The sequence below is a fragment of the Eptesicus fuscus genome, chromosome 18 (assembly GCF_027574615.1).
Source record: "Eptesicus fuscus isolate TK198812 chromosome 18, DD_ASM_mEF_20220401, whole genome shotgun sequence".
Classification (NCBI taxonomy): domain Eukaryota; kingdom Metazoa; phylum Chordata; class Mammalia; order Chiroptera; family Vespertilionidae; genus Eptesicus; species Eptesicus fuscus.
In genome coordinates, this window is record NC_072490.1 from 18,813,485 (window position 1) to 18,832,587 (window position 19,103).

General features: G+C 38.8%; 1 protein-coding gene across 2 annotated transcripts in view; it reads right to left on the reverse strand.

Annotated features, from left to right (window-relative positions):
• Nucleotides 1-1,777: 1,777 nt before the first annotated feature.
• Nucleotides 1,778-19,103, reverse strand: part of NR1D2 (nuclear receptor subfamily 1 group D member 2) — a 29,705-nt gene continuing 12,379 nt past the window's right edge. For both annotated transcript variants that reach the window (XM_054729718.1, XM_054729719.1), the window contains exons 4-8: nt 17,404-17,548; nt 14,227-14,849; nt 12,103-12,288; nt 9,750-9,960; nt 1,778-5,158 (exon numbers count right to left, since the gene is read on the reverse strand). In XM_054729718.1, coding sequence (XP_054585693.1) covers nt 4,962-5,158; nt 9,750-9,960; nt 12,103-12,288; nt 14,227-14,849; nt 17,404-17,548 — 1,362 coding nt within the window. In that variant the 3' untranslated portion in view covers nt 1,778-4,961. The remainder of the gene's footprint in view (nt 5,159-9,749; nt 9,961-12,102; nt 12,289-14,226; nt 14,850-17,403; nt 17,549-19,103) is intronic.

Consider the following 19,103-nt stretch of genomic DNA (forward strand, 5'->3'; position numbering starts at 1 on the left):
GTTGAGAATATTTAAATCTCAAAAGAGAGGCAATTCTTCCTTCCCTTTCGGGGACTTGTTTTTACTAGCAGGAAGCGCCAAGCTGACGGTGTCTGCCCTACGCCCTACGTTATAGACGCATACCGTGGGCAAAGACGGCTCCACTACAACACTGAGGACCTTCCCCGTGCTTTCTTGTTTGAGGCGCTGGTAATGGGATGTGGACTTGGTCATCTTTATCACTTGCTTAGATTCTCCTGAGGACGTTACTGGAAATCAGTGGCATCTGAAGGTCGAGGTCACCAGAGTGAGTCTTGACTGTCAGTTACGTGCCCACTCAAAGTATCTGGAGAGGTTCTGCGCTTCCTCCAAGACTGCCCTTCTCGCCACTACACACATCCCACCCGGTGTTGTTCTAAGTGGCTCTGATCCTCTGGTGTCTGAAAAACCACCCCAGGGCAACCAACTTTCCCACTGTGAAGAGCAACTCTCACATGGCTGCCAGTGCACTGGCCAGTTGTTAAATAAACTTTTAGACAGACTAACAATTAAGGACGTTAATGTCAACATTTTAACAGGTCCAACCGAGCGTAAAAACGAAAACCAGATCCGTGAACTGGCTGTCTCTATTCCTGCAGCGTTTCCAGATTCAGAAGGAATTTAACCTATTTTCCATCAACCACACACTTATTTAGAGCTCAATGTTTCCTATTATACTGTAGGGAAAGGGGGACGAAATACAACATAAATGTACGTAATAACCCACAGAAGATGGTCAACATCGTGATCAACTCCCAAAGTAGGTTACACGGTTTTTTTCTCCTGGAAGCACCCCTGCCAGGGAGCCCCAAGAAGTGCTTAGCACAGAGAAGAGGGGGTAAGTTGGCGGAGGAAGTTTGGGAATACTGCATCCCACTGGACACTACCCCGAAGGATTCACAACGCACATCCGCCCATCAGAAAACAGCACTGATGTAACGACACCTCAGTAGCCTTGTTTATCCTGGCAGTTCCAAATGTATTTCAACAAGAAGCCTATTTTGTCCACCTAACATCACTTCGTATCCCCAGGAAAATGGTGGATGTTACTGGTCCGGGAAACACACACAGGAAATGCTGACTTACGTAACTGTCTTTACCTCCCCAGCGTGGCCACAACCGCTAGGAAAGGAAAGGGGGTCGGGAGTGGAGGTGGGTGCCTTGAGGCACCTTATCCCATTCGTGGCCAAGACAGATTCTTGACTAGATCAAGTCTCCCCTTCCTCTCACCAACTCCTTCCCAGAAAGACCACCTTATCAGGTAACAGTAAGCCACTACCAGCTGGCATTGTAGAAAACAATCCTTGCTGGAATCTAACAAACTCTAAAACCTTCTTCTAAAAAAAGAGCACCCTAGCCAGTTTGGCTCAGTGGATAGAGCGTTGGCCTGCAGACTGAAGGGTCCCAGGTTCGATTCTGGTCAAGGGCACATACCCGGGTTGTGGGCTCAATTCTCGGTACAGGGTCTGCAGGAGGCAGCCAATCAATGATTCTCTCATCATTGATGTTTCAATCTCTCTCCCCCTCTCCCTTCCTCGCTGAAATCAATAAAAAAAATTTTTTTAAACTGTTAAAAAAAAAACAAAAAAAGTTATGCACAGACATCCCCCTGTGCTAAATTAAAGATTTACATAAGAGACCCTGCTACGGTCAAGAAAAGGTGTTAAGATAAATTATAAATGGTCTTACAAAAACGTCGAGATAGAAAGATACCAAAACCATACTTGGTTAGAAATAATATTTATTATCCCCCCCCCCCCCGGTCATGTACAGATTACTTTTCAGAAACATGGAAGGTATTACCCATGTCCTCATCAGTAACAGTTTGTAGAAAATAAACTTAATTCATATCTTGTCAACAATGTATTTCTACCATTTTTTTAAAACAATAGCCATTTTATTTTTCCATGTTAGTCCAAGAATAGCTTCAAGTTTTGTTTCAGATCAAATCAAGATAATCTTTGCGTATAGGTCATCATTTCTTTACAGAACTCCTCCCCCCAACCCCTAAAAAAAATTCTATATCCTAAGTGATAAACTCTTCTTGTACATTCAGCAAACTTTATATTGGAAAGGAAAAAGAATAGTTGAGATAGGTACTTACTCTCGTGCACAGTAATAAATCTAGCTGAGCTTCTACACCTTGCCTTGCAATGATGTTTACATAAAATAACTCGTATCTTACCAAGTTACAATGGTAATTTCTTGAAATGACAATATGAAAACTATACACTTAATCCTTCTAATTTTTTAATCTGCAATTAAACCACTGCCATAAGAAAAAGCTGCATTCCAAGAAGATGTTACCCATTTCCCTCAGCTATTTCTCTCTCAAAGCTTGAATCCTCTTCTCAGATCATGTAAAGAGACACATTAAAAGCACAGGGGGGAGGGGGAAGTTTTAGCTTGCTGACATAATGCCCTTAAGTGTGCTGACATAATGCCCATATTTTAACTTTAAAATGTAAAAATCACGAGTTAAAGCATCACTTAATTCATACAGTACAATATTAATTAATCAACAGTGTCCCACCGACTCAGAAGTTTCCTAAAACTGATTTGTCTTCTCTGCATTTAGTAAGTTTATAACCAATGACCCAATCAAAGAATGTGCTTGTAATAGGCTGCTGGTTTAATTTTAGAATTAGAAGTTTCAATGTTGGGCTATTTTCAAATATAGAAATGCTATGAGTGGCACATGAATTATTAATTTTGTTTCCCATTACCTACAGGAAGAATTCATTCAAATAAAATTTTACAAGACAAAATGCAAATCTACATACCTATACATCGACATATACATGTATATATTGAACCTAAGGTTTTATAAGCAATACTAACATAGTTCTGGTTACACATTCCTAAAGACTTAGTAATTGTTTTAAAGATACATGTTATAAAGACGCTTACGCAAAAGGCAAAAATTAAAAATCAAGATGATCTTTGAGGTTTTCAGTATTATTTCAAAAAGCTGTTTCTATTCCCCATAGAATAAAACTATGCATTTATCTCAGGGGAAAAAAATTATAAAAAGATAATGCTATCATGTAAAGAATTCACAAAACTATACTGTATATCCCATAAGAGTCATACCTATTTAAGGTAAACCACAATTATGGTTTATATTGTATTACAGACATCACCATCACCTTTCCTCTTTAATAATGAGAGGGTTTAACTTTATTTTTAACTTACTTAACTAGTGCCACAGGAATTCAAGTACCCACAGCAACAAGTTAAACAAGATTACAAAATAAGGCATTCTGCTCACGTCATTAAAGTAACAGGCTGAGTATAGTAAAGTGGGCTCTTTTCATTTTTGCAAGTTTATATAATCCAAAAAATTATATAGAAGGCAATCTTTATTCTCCTCCCCCGCCAAAAAAAAAAAAAAAAAACAAGTGCTATTTTCTAGGGAAACAGAAAAACATACATAAAATCCTCAACTTTGGCTATTTCTCCTACTTCCATAAAGAGGTTGATCTTACCTATTTAATAAAACCCAGTAAAAGTGAATGAAATGTTTTTGACTATTCCACTTCTAAACCTGTAAGTCACACACTAAATGATTTTCCTAATTATAGATTAAATCTAATTTGGTAAAATCCCTGTAGTGTTATTTGGGGGAGGGGGGGGGCTCAGAACACACTAGCGCGCACCCGCGTGCGTGCGCGCACATACACACCAACATATTAAACAACTTTCTTCAACATTGACTGGTTCTTCAGAATGAATCAAAATATTATTTATCATCAAGCTGCAGCATGTGTATAAGGGGCAGCAATGTTACCTTTTTTAGCTCAAGGTAAGAATCTGAATAAACTTTTAAACAACTATTCTCTTGAACCAAAACTTTTGCCAAAGGTGAACTCTAAAGTACATATTTTCTGAAATTTGGACTCGACTGCCTGTTGCATTTTTACATTAAGTGCTGCTTAAACAAAAATAGAGCATAACTTCGATATTCTACTGTCTAAACATTTAAAGCAATGGTTATGTCATCAATAGGTAAGATGCACCTAATTTGGGTCTTTTGACACCTCTTAAGTTTACTGTATGATAAAGTTCTTCACAGTTTAAAATATTGTGAAGAAATATATGTATAACTACATTCACATACAGATTATGTACACATACTATGTATTTGATGTACCCATAAACTTCGAATATGTGTGTGCCAGGATGATACCCCACACATATGCAGGAACCCTGAATAGATTGGTGTGGACTATGAAATCATTTCTAAGAAATGCTTACAAATCAGAAAAGAATATTATAATGAATAATTATACTAACAAAAATTTTACCTTATTTACATAGTGCCTATCTCCCAAGAGGTAAATATGCTTTATAGACATTTTTTTAGTATCTCTGTGAGGTGGGGCATTGGAAACACTGTCAATTCTCTTTTTCCACAACCAACTAACCTGCCCAGGATCATACACTTTTACTCTAACAGTGGCAGAGTAAAATAGACAGGGAACTCTCCTCACCTACGACGTCTCCAATCACCAGATCCAACAGTCTTGTGGTAAAATCAAGTTTCCATCATACAATAGAACTTCCACCACAAAGGATTAATTTTTAAGTCCTCATATACTTGGGACTGTGCGTTATATTTATACCACAGGGAGATCAAAATGGTTTTTGGTTTTGGCAGATGAAAAAGTCTAACATTCAGTGTAACTATAATTCAGTGTAACTTCTCCAGTTAAGTGCGACACAGCTGATTGGTCTATCAGGGAAATGCAGTCAACGTCTAATCATGGCTGAAAAAAATCTCAATCCCAACAGCTACTGCATGACAAAGAGATGGCCTACAATCTTGTGTTTCTTAAAGGCCTTCCTATCTCCACATATGGTACAGTATACACATATAAATAAGCATTTTAGCACAAATGTACAGTTAGTATGACTCAGTTCATGTTAAATAAACGAAGGCCTTAGGGGTGAACTTTAAAGGCCAAGAGCTCCTCAGAGTGCATGTTGTTTAAAGATCGAAGATCTGGCAACTTTAGAAGAAGTTTTGTAAAAATAGAGGCCTCGTTTGGGTGGTTTTTCGTTATTAAGGTCCTCAGTGCACGGATGAGAGTTTCCTGCAAAGCCTCCACAGAGTTGACGTTTTCTATTCCAGATCGATCTAATGCAGAGTAAGGAAGAGAGAAACATGAAGGAGAGGATGTGTTACTGACACTCAATATACATATAATTCCTGTTCATCGATCGCATTAATGAATTCAAAACAAGATTTTATACATTGGAACACGGGCAAAAGATAAATGACAAAGTTTTTTCAATCCCAGTGGCAAATTTTTATAGCTATTTATTATATTATGAAGACATGTATTACCTGGTACACTTGCTAAATCAAAATTCTTTTGTGCTTAAGTATTTGTGTTCACAAAATAGTTAAAGAGTTTCTGATTTTTAAAAAATGAGATGCCACCTGCTCCTTTCAACTGCTCCTAATTGGCAAAACAGAATGAACAGTGTAGTTCAGAAACAGAACTGTGCCTCACACGGAATACACCCGCACTCGTATGCTACCATGGGTGGCAGGCTGCCTCTAAAGAGCCTCCGTGACCTCCTCATCCTGGTATCCTTGTCCTTGTCTCTCTCTCCCTCGTCCCTTGAGTGGACTCAACTTCCTGGCTCACCACTAATGAACAAAACATTAGATTACCAAAAAAACTGTAGCTTCCTTGCCCGGCTGGTATGGCTCAGTGGTTGAGCGTTGACCCAGGAACCAAAAGTTCACCAGTTCAATTCCTGGTCAGGGCACATCCCTGGGCTGCGGGCTCGATCCCCAGTAGGGGTGCATGCAGGAGGCAACCGATTGATGATTTTCTCTCTCATCGATGTTTCTATCTCTCTATCCCTCTTCCCTTCTTCTCTCTCTAAAAAAATAATAAAAATAAATAAAATTTAAAAAAATTTTTTAAATATAGTTTTCTATCTTAGGCACGCACAAAACCAGATGCCATGCTGTGAGCTGCCCTACGGAGTGGCCCAGTGCGAAGGAGCAGAGGGAGGTTTCCAGCCAACAGCCAGCAAGGAACAGAGGCACTCAGTCCAACATCGTGCAAGGAACTGAATCCTGCCACCAACCATGTGAAGAAGCCTGGAAGCAGACCCTTCCTTGTAGAGCCTTCATATGAGACCGCAGCCCTGCCCAGAGCTGGCTACAACCTCCTAAGAAACCTGGAGCGAGAGGCACACATCTAAGCCACACCCATAGCCCTAGCCCTCAGAAACTGTGGGAAATAAATGTACCCATTTTTAAGCCACTACGTTTTAGAGTAGCTTGCTATACCGTAATAGATAGCCAATATACTATGCAACTTTAATGTCTATATTAACCTGCATGCACTTTCATTAAGCATACTGTGTTTATTAAACTCATCATACCAATATTAAGTGGTTTAATAAACTAGCAATAAAAGGAAGTATCTTTAAAAAAAAAAAAAGTATCTTAAAATTAGCCAAACCTATGTTGTCTGCCCATTGACTTTTTTCATCATCGAGGGCTATTTCTTCCCTTTACAATAGGAGGCAGTAGTATGCAAGAAATAGTCAATGACTCCCAGTATAGGGAGTTGTCATTAATAAGAAAAACACTTATCCAAGGAAACAATATTCTCTGGCCATTTATAACCTTTTTCATTTTTTACAAGGAGATTAAGGAAGTCTTCCATTGTAACTGATAGCTTAAAAAGCCACTTGCGCCAAAACGGGTTTGGCTCAGTGGATCGAGCGTCGGCCTGCAGACTGAAGGGTCCCAGGTTCGATTCCGGTCAAGGGCATGTACCTTGGTTGCGGGCACATCCCCAGTGGGCGGTGTGCAGGAGGCAGCTTATCGATGTTTCTCTCTCATCGATGTTTCTGACTCTCTATCCCTCTCCCTTCCTCTCTGTAAAAAATCAATAAATTTTTTTTTTTAAAGCCACTTGCAATACAAATACTTAGAACAAGGACTAAAATTTAATAGTAAAGGAAAAAAAGTTTAACTCTAAATGCAGAAAAAATAATGAAAATAGGCTTATCTTACATTTAATAAGCTTGGATTATTATCAATACTATGCACTAATTCTTACAGAAAAAGAAACAAATTGGTGACTACTGATTTGAACTATACGGTAATCCTTAAAAAACACACAAATGAACGTTGATTTTTGGCTTGGGGGTGTCATAATTTTTCAGACAAAATTGTTCAATGAATAAAAGACCTCTTTTCTCTTGACATTTGACTTTGGCCATATAATCCATAAGGGTCATCTTTGCAAAATTAAAGTTTTTAACAATGCTTCTACAAGTCACCCCTGCCTTTAATATCCAAGTAACTGTTTTCTTTAACATCCTTGCAATTTATTAATTCATTCACCAAACACAGATTGAATGTAGATGGTTACTGTGATAGGTGCTAAAGAATTAGCAGTCAACATAACAACCCAAAATTCCTTCCTTTACAGAGCTCATATTTTGGCAGAAGAAAGTAACTGGTTTGCATTATATCATCAGTAACTTACAATACCAACAACTGGAAGAGAATGACAGTGATCCCCACAAGCAAAATAATCTCAATGGGCAAACAAAGAAAGAAACAGTAAATGGGGAAGGACATTTGAGTATAGGAAGTGGTTGTCTCCTGGTGAGTATTTTGTGTTTGGATCACCTATGCTTCTCTATACAACTCAGAACTTCACGGAAATGGACGCCTACACCTAATGATGTAAATCATATAACATTTTTCTAAAACCTCAATCTCTAAAACCATGGTTTCGCCCTGAGTGGTTTGGCTCAATGGATAGAACGTCGGCCTGCGGACTGAGGGGTACCAGGTTCGATTCTGGTCAAGCGCATGTACCTTGGTTGCAGGCACATTCCCAGTAGGGGGTGTGCAGGAGGCAGCTGATCGATGTTTCTCTCTCATCGATGTTTCTAACTCTATCCCTCTCCCTTCCTCTCTGTAAAAAAATCAATAAAAAATATTTTTTAAAAAATAAGACCATGGTTTTAGAACTTCGAGGCCAAAGAACCTAACTACAAATCTAGCTAGATCATAAAACAATAACCCTCTAGAAACTATAACAGGCTACACAACCTCAAGTGGAAATTCATCTTCTAAATGATGCACTAAATTCTACACTATGCAGTTTAACTCTGACACATCCAACATCTACTTCCTTAGCTGCTGCTGCTTCCCTCTCCCCAGTCTCACCAAATCTCCTCTTTATGCACTTCTCTTCCTACAGGATGAAAGTTAAATTCCTTCAACAAAACCTCTATGAGGACAACTAAAATCTATATGGGCCTTGGTCTACGTGCCAGTTCCTAATCTTCAACTGAAAGCGAATGGTGCCATTTCACACAATCTGGTTCGAGCCTCAGCCCCATCAGGGAGCATGTGGGAGGCAACTGGACTATGTGGCTCTCTCAATTGATATTTCTCTCTCTCTCTTTCTCTCTCTCTATCTCTGTCTCTATCTCTTTCTCCTCCCTCCCCTCTCCTTTCCTTTGTTCCACTTGCTCTAAAAAAAAAAATTAATGGAAAAATATCCTCGGGTGAGAATTTTTTTTTAATGTGAGCATGCTGAAATAATTATAAATAAAACCAATACAGTAACTGAAAAAATAAAATTTGTAAAAAGTGAGAGGACACTTTTACTTATCAGTTATAGCTAGTAAATAAAAAGAGGTATAAGTATAGTATTTAGAGTTGGGTGGGCAACCATCAGAACAATCAAAATGAAAGATGGTTAGAAACATAGTTATCTGAAGAACAGGCTCGGAGTAGCAAAAGGAAGAATTTTCATTTAATACTCTTCTGTAGTTCCTGAATTTTATTTTCCTGTCTAGATAATGCTTTAACAATAACATCAGTCCTTTATAAATGGTAAAGATTTAAATTTGACATGAATACTATCATATATTTAAGTGAAAACATATTATTTTAAAATGCATGGACTTGTGCATATATATTTCTTATATATCTTCACATATGAACATAACAAAAATAAGAATGCATATATTCTTTTCTAAAGTTTTCCACTTAGTAGGTCCAACATTTTTTACATAACTTATATCAATAAGCAGGCAAATGGATAAATGGATAGATAGCAGAATGGATAGACTCCTAATGTTATCTTTTTGGTAGTGATATTATCACCCTTATTTCATCTTACTACTTTCGATTTTTCAAAGAACTCACATTATTCTTATGGTCAAGAAACAGAACAAGACTTTTTCAAAAGGAGATTAAAACAAAATAAAAACCATGGTCCTGGTGGAAAACACAAATGATGATAGTAGCAGAGTTCCTAGCATAGAACTCTGACTCACCCGCTGCCTTCCTTTCTTCCTCAAGTTTCTCTGGATATAGTCCTCCTCCTCCACCGCCTCCGCCTCCGCCACAACCTGTTTCGGAAGTGCTCATTCCACTGCCTCAGACCTAAAGTTATTTCAACAGGCTCTCCACCTGCCTCTCCAGCTCTAATGACTCGCCTAATACACCCAGATAACAACGCAGAAGTAATGTTAAAGCATCACTTTGTTGGTGCGTGATCGTTCCTCTACGTAAGAAGTTACACTGACTTTCTGCTGTCCCGGTCAGTTACAACTTCTCTACTTAGTTCTCACAGCTGTTATTCCATAACCTTGTTAATAACTGATACCTTCTCCCCCGTTGGTCATTATATTCTAGGTGTGGCACAGTTTTGAACCAGCTTGCTTACCTGCAGATACCAGGACAACTGCTGTAAACAAACTCATCTCTTCATCGCTAAGCTGGAGGGCGTTCAGCTTCTCACTAAACTCAAACATAGAATTCAGCAGATCCCCGGCTCCCATTGAGTGCAAGTCATCCACGCTATACTTCTTTCCACTTAAAAAGGTGACAGTACGCTCCTTTGCATCAAATAATGACGCAAACCGTACCATTAAAACCTGGAAAAAGAAAAAGACTTAGGTGTATTTGAAGAAGTTCAATACCAATGCTGAGAAATACCTCAGTATTCAAGTCAGTTAAAAACATTCTACATATAAAAGCTGTAGTAAAGGAAAAACTGAGTTTATTTTACCCAGAATCATTTCCTTAAGGCAAATTCTCTACCAAAGCAGTAAATATTCCAAGAAGATTTTTTTTTTTATTTCTAGCAACCAGTAGCAAAATACTTAAGTCCTGTGATACTCTTATCAATAAAGATTCTGAAATGCAAATACAAAATTAAAGCAAGCAATAATGCCAAGAAATTTGAAACTTGGCCTTGGCCAAAAACATTAAAGAAACTCTTTAAAAGCTATCAAGTATATCTCACAGTCTCTAAGCCCTAAATAAAAAAGCAGTATTTCAATACAGTAACACTTGGAAATATCAAAACATCAAATGCAGCCAAGGCATATGCAACAGATGAACTCTAATTAGACCATTTCAAGAAATCATAGCCCAAAGAGATAATCCACAAAGACAGCTAGTACAGTAAAAGTGGTCTACACACCAAGTTAGAATCAAAATATGAACCACACCAGTCAACAACTGCTTACCCACAGCACTCCCTCCACTACACTAAATGGTGACATCTGTCACATATTTTTCCCTCATCATCAGCGGAACACTGAGCACCTTCTCTTTGCAATGCTCCCAAAGACTTGTTTTACCCAAGACAATCCAAAAGAGGGCGAGCCTTCTATGAAGATGGGGCTACCTAAAACACAGCAACCCCAAGACAAATCATACAGCAGAAAGAACCCAAGACATGGAATTAGGGGTTTGTGTTCCAGCCCTGACCGTGTTACGAATTCACTGGTAGTCCAACAAAAGTCTCTGTACCTCTCTGGGCTGTAGTTACTTAACCTCAAAAATGGGTGAATTAATATGTAATACTTTAATCAGTAAAAAAAAAAAAAATGGGTGAATTGATCACTGACATACCTGTGGCTTTAAATCTTAAGTGTAATGTTTTCCTTTAAACTTAAAATCCTAACCTGTAGGTGTTATTTTTTAACTACACCATAGATATTTCATTCATTAACATGGCTTCTTCTCTGTTCTAGTCCAGGTGCCCCAGAAAACAGAGCGTAAGGTAAAAGTTTATGTGGGGTGTGCACTGGCACATGTGAAAACAAGAGCAAGGAAAAAGAAAATGGAATAGGGAAGCAGAGAGAGCAAATACTAGCAATATTTATTGAGCCAGCCACCACTTATTAAGAAAAACTAAGAGCTCAATCATGTGGGACTTTTATGGAGAGATGGCTCCCTACTCCCACGAATCAAAGATTTCACCCACCAGACATCAACTTCCCACCTCCCACCTCCCACCCTGCATTTTAGAATAACGCGTAAGTGAGCTCCAATCAAGTCCTGAGACTTATACCTCAGCAGCAATAGGGAAGCCATGGAGCAGACCCGTGAGAGTCACCTAGACACCTGAGCACAAGAGGCACTGTCTGTGTCCTACTAAACCTGCCAACCGTGGCTGCCTCAAGCCCAGGCAGAAGGCATCACACAAGAGAAGCTGGGATAGAAAAAGCAGCCATGGGTTCTGTAGTGAGATGAGGCCAAGAAAACCTGAGCTGGCACGGAAGAGATGTCTGATACATCCACCAGATACAGGGTGGGGTAAAAGTAGGTTTACCGTTGTTTGTATGGAAAATGCAATAATCAATAATAAATAATAATGCAAGAATAAATTCTTGTGTTTCGCGTACTCACACTGTACACCTACTGTTGCCCCACCCTGTATTCTACAATCTCCTAAAAGACAAAGACCACACTCTTCATATTCTGTACATAGTCGACACCAGGCTAGGCTTTCAGTAGGTGTCCCTCACTCTGCAAAACCCACCAAGTCCGCGTCTAAAAGCAATACTAGAACCTGGAGTTTGTATGCTGGGAATACAGATCATTCATATTTTAAGTCCTAAGTAACTGCATTTACCTAGCTAGTCTCTCTCCCAAGATCCTGAGATGGTCCTTCTTTTGTTGGTAGTTTCAGCCTCTGGACTATAAATACTCATTTAGAAAAGAAGTAAAATGCATGGAAATAAAATGCATGCCCTGTACCCATACTCAAGGTGAACAAAATCTACCTCAAAAGTCCCAGCCTTTAAAAGGTTGACTTGGTCATGCTGAGAGAGATCTCTGAATCCAGGAATACGCTTTGCAAATTCCACCACTTCTTTCACTGCCGGAGTGAAGCTCATTGAAAATTCTTCCCAGATTTCATGCCCTGATTTATGAGGATCCACATATGGAGATTTACTCATTGGACAAACCTAATATGCACAAAACAGAAAAACTCTTTTAATTGTGAGAGGTGGTAAAGAAATTTCAGAAGTAGCATCTCAATCATTGGAAACACCAACATGAAAATAACCCTCAGGTGTTACTGATAACAACACTTTCGCTTTTGGATATTCTACCTTTTGACAAAAAGCTTCACAGCAACCTAATTTAAATAGCAATTAACTTGTTACCATGCAAGAGGCAGCCTAAGGGAAAAATGAGCTCTGTAACAAGCTATTTCAAAAACCCATTGCACAGGTTGAAGGGTTTATTTTGTAGCACTGCTGCCACCTTATGCTGGCTTTATGGTTTAAAAATAAACACACAGCCGAAACCGGTTTGGCTCAGTGGATAGAGCGTTGGCCTGCGGACTGAAAGATCCCAGGTTTGATTCCGGTCAAGGGCATGTACCTTGGTTGTGGGCACATCCCCAGTGGGGGGTGTGCAAAAGGCAGCTGATCGATGTTTCTCTATCATCGATGTTTCTAACTCTCTATCCCTCTCTCTTCCTCTCTGTAATAAAATCAATAAAATATATTTTTTTTTTAAATTAAAAAAAAATAAACACACATATTTATTTGATTCTCAATCCTATCAGTTATGGCAGATATTACAATTTCTTAGATGAGAAAATGAGACCCTAAGATGTTTGGTGACTTACCAAATAACTAGAAGTCACAGGCCTCGAACCCAAGCCCACAGTTAATATTTCAAAACTCACTTTTTTCTAAATGGTCACAATTACAATGTTGTAATTTCAAAGAGGAAAATATAGTGAGATGCGTCACTTTTTTAAAAAGATCACTAATCAAAAAAATAAAATAAAAAATAAAAAGATCACTAATCATCTGTTTTATAAACAATGATGTAAGCACTGACCTCCACTTAGTCAATAGGAAACAATGACTGGAGATACAAGGTGCAACTTCTAAATGAGGACTGGGGAGGAAAAAATAGGAAGCTAAAGACATAAAAACACTGAAAAGATTAGGAAGCATGCGCTGTAATCTCTATTAGTAAAATCATCCTTTAAATGTTCACTAAATCCATAAGATCCAGGAATGAAATGATTCTGTAACTGTGATTTTTTTTTCCCTCCATAAGGCAGCCACTAATCCTAATAAAATATAAGGTCACATTTCAGATCAATGGGATCAAATACTTGCAAGTGACCAAAACTCCTAACCTAAGGATTGAGGTAAGTCAACGATTTTGAAAATATAGAGAGAAGGCTTTAGTTACCTGGCTGTGGGAAATACCAAGCACTATCAAAGGACCTCGTGATTTAAACTGGAAATGGTGCAGTACTGATGCTTTTGATGAAATTTTGGCTGAATATAAACACTGTACTTTCATGTAGACTGTTGTATTTGATGAAAAAAAACTTGAATGCTATGAATAACATTAACTCATCTCATAGGATGAAGTCTGAGAAAATCCTGAGAAACTGCCTATTAAAATATTCCTAAATTCTCACACAATAAAACTTCCATGTTCTATAACCAAAGACCTATTTGCATTATAATGGTTAAAGAAAACTCTTCCTATAGAAATCAAGAAATTACTGTCCTTAAAGAGAAAATCCCAAAGCTAGTATGGTAGTGATTAATCAGAATGCTTAAATTTTGAAAGGGATTTCTAAGAATTAAAGGACCAATTCTACATGATCCATGTTTTACATAAAATCCTAATCCCAATCATAGTATCAATCAAATCACATGCTTGTACCTGTGTGTAAAATTAGGTCATTCAACAAATGTCTATATTAAAAGCATCTGACCTAAAATATTGCCCAAAATTGATTCTGTAAATCTCTTAGGTTTTCTGACACCCCTCTCCCACCCTTGAAGTTGGTATATCCCCCACACAGAAAACCTTCAAATCTTTCCTTAATATGAGGTGAGCAAAAAAAATTGATTTCACTATACCAGATGCATTCTCCCTCCATTGTTGCACAGGTAACTATTCTTGTTCTCATTCTGAGAAAATCCATCTATCGAAACTCTATCACATACTCTTTGAGTATAAGCATTGGAGAAGTTCATACAATGTCCATTTGCAATACAAATGGCATGCCCATTTGGGTAGTGCATTATGTTCCTCCCCTTATACTGTCCATTGAGATTCTGCTGGCTCTCGCTACAAGGAAAATGGCTGCTAAGCCCATTGCCACAACGGTCATGATTTAAATTATACTGCTCCAAGTTCTTGGGAATCCGTTCTCTCTGGGGCTGCATGGTCTCTGCTGAGTTTTCTCGCTGCTCTTGATTATACAAAAAGGTATCCTTGTGGGCTCTGGTCACCATGCCAATCACTTCTTCCTTTGCAAAATCAGAAGAGGGAGGAGAAGAGCTTTTGATGCTTTCTTGCTCCAGCTGGGGCTTGGGTCGCAGCTGTTCCTGGGCTGGTAAGGCTGTCTGTTCATGGTCTACTAATGTGTCATTTTGCAAATGACCACTGAACTGGCTGTTCATCATGGTCTTCATCGCACTCTGCATTTCAATTAGCATCCTCTGTTTTTCACGCTTAGGAATACGACCAAACCGAACAGCTATTGAAGAAAAAGATATTTAACATCTATATTCTAAATAAGACCTGTTTATAAAGAAAAATAACACAAAATTATCTTTGTTAGCTATGACCTCTAGCAATACAAGAAAAGAGTATCTACATGTCTCCGACACAAATTATTCTAAACTTACTGGCTGTACCAAAGGAAGTGGGAGGGAGAGAGAGAATTTTCCATTGTTCTCCCAAAACAAAACTAAGGAGAAGATCTATCTCTTGGGTAATTTATAAGCACAATCTAAAAACGAAACTTACTAGATTACTTACACAATCTAAAAACGAAACTTAGATTACTTACACAATCTAAAAATGAAATTAACTAATAAAAATCAGAGCCTGAAGCAGACCAGCACAACTACACAGCACCTTACTAGTAAGGCTGCAGACTCTGTTCCTAAGAAGGCACATGGGATTCACTACCTATATCCATTAACACTAATGGAACCTAGTAGGCACAATCACTCCCTGAACATCTGACTTTTCTCAAGTCATTTTCGTAACCTTATCCTCAAGATCCAACAAGACCCAATGTTAAGTGACCCGTTCTTTCCTTTACTGGCTTCTTTAAAAAGAAAATCTTAAAAAAAATAAACAACAACAAAAAAAACAACAACACACGGTCAATAGAAATGCAGTTATTGAAAAATCAACTTGCTGGATTTTGATTAAAATCAATGAAAAAATAAAAACGAAATCATTCATCCTCCATTATTTGAGAGACTAGTCTTAGAATGTGCCTGTCTCCAACATTCCTATCTTAGAGGGAATGGGGAAAAAAGCTTCTGTCTAATAGGTCCTGGGTTCTATTCCAGTCAAGTGCACATGCTTGGGTTGAGGGCTCGTTCCCCAAATAGGGGGCATGCAGGAGGCAGCCAATCAACGATTCTCTCTCATTATTGATGTTGCCCTCTCTCTCTCTCTCCCTCCCCCTTCCTCTATGAAATCAATAAAAATGTTTAAAAAAACTATCTTTATACAAAGATAATAAAAACTTAATATACCACCCAGTAAGAAAGCCTTACTAATCTCAGTGTATCTCTGACATTATCAAACAAACAGTTCCACAGTGCTTCACATTCTACACCTCTCCTCCCTCTCCCCCGCTTCACAAATGACAGGCATTTTTACTCTTTTGGGGCAATCACAGCATCTATCAACTTTGGATTACTATTTCTAGTGCTATAAAAAATTTTCAGGCCAAAACCGGTTTGGCTCAGTGGATAGAGTGTCGGCCTGCGGACTGAAAGGTCCCAGGTTCGATTCCGGTCAAGGGCATGTACCTTGGTTGCGGGCACATCCCCAGTAGAGGGTGTGCAAGAGGCAGCTGATCGATGTTTCTCTCTCATCGATGTTTCTAACTCTATATCCCTCTCTCCTCCTCTCTGTAAAAAATCAATAAAATATATTTTTTTAAAAAATTTTTTTTCAGGCAATTAAAAACCCCAAACATCAAACTGCTGGAAACCTGTTATTCAAGAAGCTCCTTATTGCAATACTGTACTTCTGTGTCAGTAAGAGTAACCTAAGGGACTGTTGAAATGACCTCCCCTAGATAAATGAGGTTCACTCTTAGCAATTCTTAATTAACCCTACTAAACTAATCCCTAATGTTTCCTTCAATTTTGCAACTCCTTTCTATGTATTCAGAATCTGTATCCTAAAAACACATTATCATCTCAGGGCTGAGACAGTGATAGAGATAATGCACATAACGAGAAATGGGTTCATCAGCAATGCTGACATTATGGACAAAGAGCCATGATTCCTATATCAAGAATTCCAATTTGGCTCAGTGGATAGTGTCGGCCTGTGGACTAAAAGGGTCCTGGGTTCAATTCCAGTCAAGTGCACATGCTTGGGTTGAGGGCTCGTTCCCCAAATAGGGGGCATGCAGGAGGCAGCCAATCAACGATTCTCTCTCATTATTGATGTTGCCCTCTCTCTCTCTCTCCCTCCCCCTTCCTCTCTGAAATCAATAAAAATGTTTAAAAAAACTAAATCTCTTTTTTTTTTGGGGGGGGGGGGGGAGAAGTATTGAAATTGTATGGGGGGGTGGATCTTTTTACAAGAACCAACAACAAAAAAAAAGAATTGAGCCCTAGCCGATTTGGCTCAGTGGGTAGAGCATTGGCCTGCAGACTGAAGAGTCCCAGGTTCTATTCCAGTCAAGGGCACAAGCCTGGGTAGCAGGCTCGATCCCCAGTAGGTGGCATGCAGGAGGCAGCTGATCAATGATTCTCTCATCATTATTGATGTTTCTATCTCTCCCTCCCTCTCTCTTCCTCTCTGCAATCAATAAAAAAATATATTTTAAAAAAAAAAAGAAGTGAGCCAAAGCTGTTTCTGGGATGTTGATGCTAAAATTTGACTTTAATGAATTTGGCATCCTACAAGGCATTAAAATGTGTTTTCTAAATCTGCTTCACCCTAAGCACGAGAGGGCCACTGGTAACTGGTTTATAGCTCTGGTTTATGCTGAGGAATAAAAGCCAGCCCTTATGCTCGAAGAAAGAACGCTCTTTAAACCGGGAACATACCATCTCTCGACATTCCAACAGACAGACACTTTTTGAAGCGACACTGCTGACATCTGTTCCTATTCATTCTCATTATAGAACAGTTTTCATTCTTTAGGCACTTCTTGTACTGGATGTTTTGCTGAATGCTTCTCCGAAAGAAACCCTAAGGACAAAGGAAGATGTACTCATTCATTTAAAAACACCCAGATGAACTCCTTATAAGTAGCCACCCCCAATCCCTAACTATCCATTACTAGCTACACCTGAGAAATAATTTTGGCTTAGACCAGTGGCCAGCAAACCGCGGCTCGCGAGCCACATGCGGCTCTTTGGCCCCTTGAGTGTGGCTCTTCCACAAAATACCACGGCCTGGGCGAGTCTATTTTGAAGAAGTGGCGTTAGAAGAAGTTTAGGTTTAAAAAGTTTGGCTCTCAAAAGAAATTTCAATCGTTGTACTATTGATACTTGGCTCTGTCGACTAATGAGTTTGCCAACCACTGGCTTAGACCCAAGGGAAATATAATCTCGACACCTGGGATTTGCCTGCATTCTTACCAGTATCAATAAGCACCTATATCTACTAAATAAGACCCTCTTCCCTTTCTTCCTTTTTGCAGAATCTTGCTGCTTTCCAAGCACCCCTTGTACTACACTTTCCCCTGTTGCCAGCCCTGCCTGCAGCCACATTTCCCAGCTCATACTTGAATCACATACAAATTCCCAAACTCTAGAAATAGGACTTATTTTCAAAGCGTTAACAGAAAAATATGTTCCATAGCTCTAGTAATCCCCTCACTGGAACGAAGGATTATGTTAGTAAAGCTTGGTCTTCCCTAGATCATTACCTGCTGACACCAGCAAGGCCTACTTATGTGTGCCCAATGTTCTTGGTTGCTTGCCAGCAACAGGTAAGTGCCACACCAGAGACCAACTAATGATCCAGGAAAAGACAGTTCCCAGCTAGATGGCTACAGATTACTGCCTTCACTAAACAAATAATGTAAGTGCATGTGCTGTGACAGGTATTCAAAGATCCCCAGCTTAATAGTTCCAAGGAGAACGGAAAAAATCAAGAACAAATTACTAAAAGTAACTTGAACTGCAGTTTCCTTGAATATCATAACTAACCACACATTTCATGAATCTTATTAGTACCTGTGGGATACAACATTTTTAGACTTTATTACTGTGGTACTATACTTGGACACTACAATATCTGAGCTAGACACACCTTTAAGAGAGTATGGAGCAGTTATGTGTAAGTATCAAGAATACACAAAGTAAAACTTACTGGCTTGTGCTTTTGTTTCTCTAGTCCCATAATTATTTCACATTTTCGAGGAAAAACAAAAAAAATAATTTAAATAATTTTTAAAACTGTTAAATAATTTTTAAAACTGTGGAAAATTGCTGCATCTATATAAAATACTGACCAGCTTGTTAAGTGACCTGACCATTAAGAATTAGCAAAACCACAATTCATTAAGAGCCACCCTAGAAAATATTTCTTCTTTTATCATTTATATTCATTATCTTGCTCACCCAACGTATCCTGTCAAACTGGATTCCTGCTTCTGGCCTTCAGTCAGAGAGGAGGAGCACCTGCCTTGGCCAAGTTAATTCTGACACTCAGGAGAAAGGATTGTGCCAGATTTAAAAAGACAAAGAGAGAGTCCCTGGATGTAAGTAGGTGGTACAGACTGTCTCCCTTGGAATTA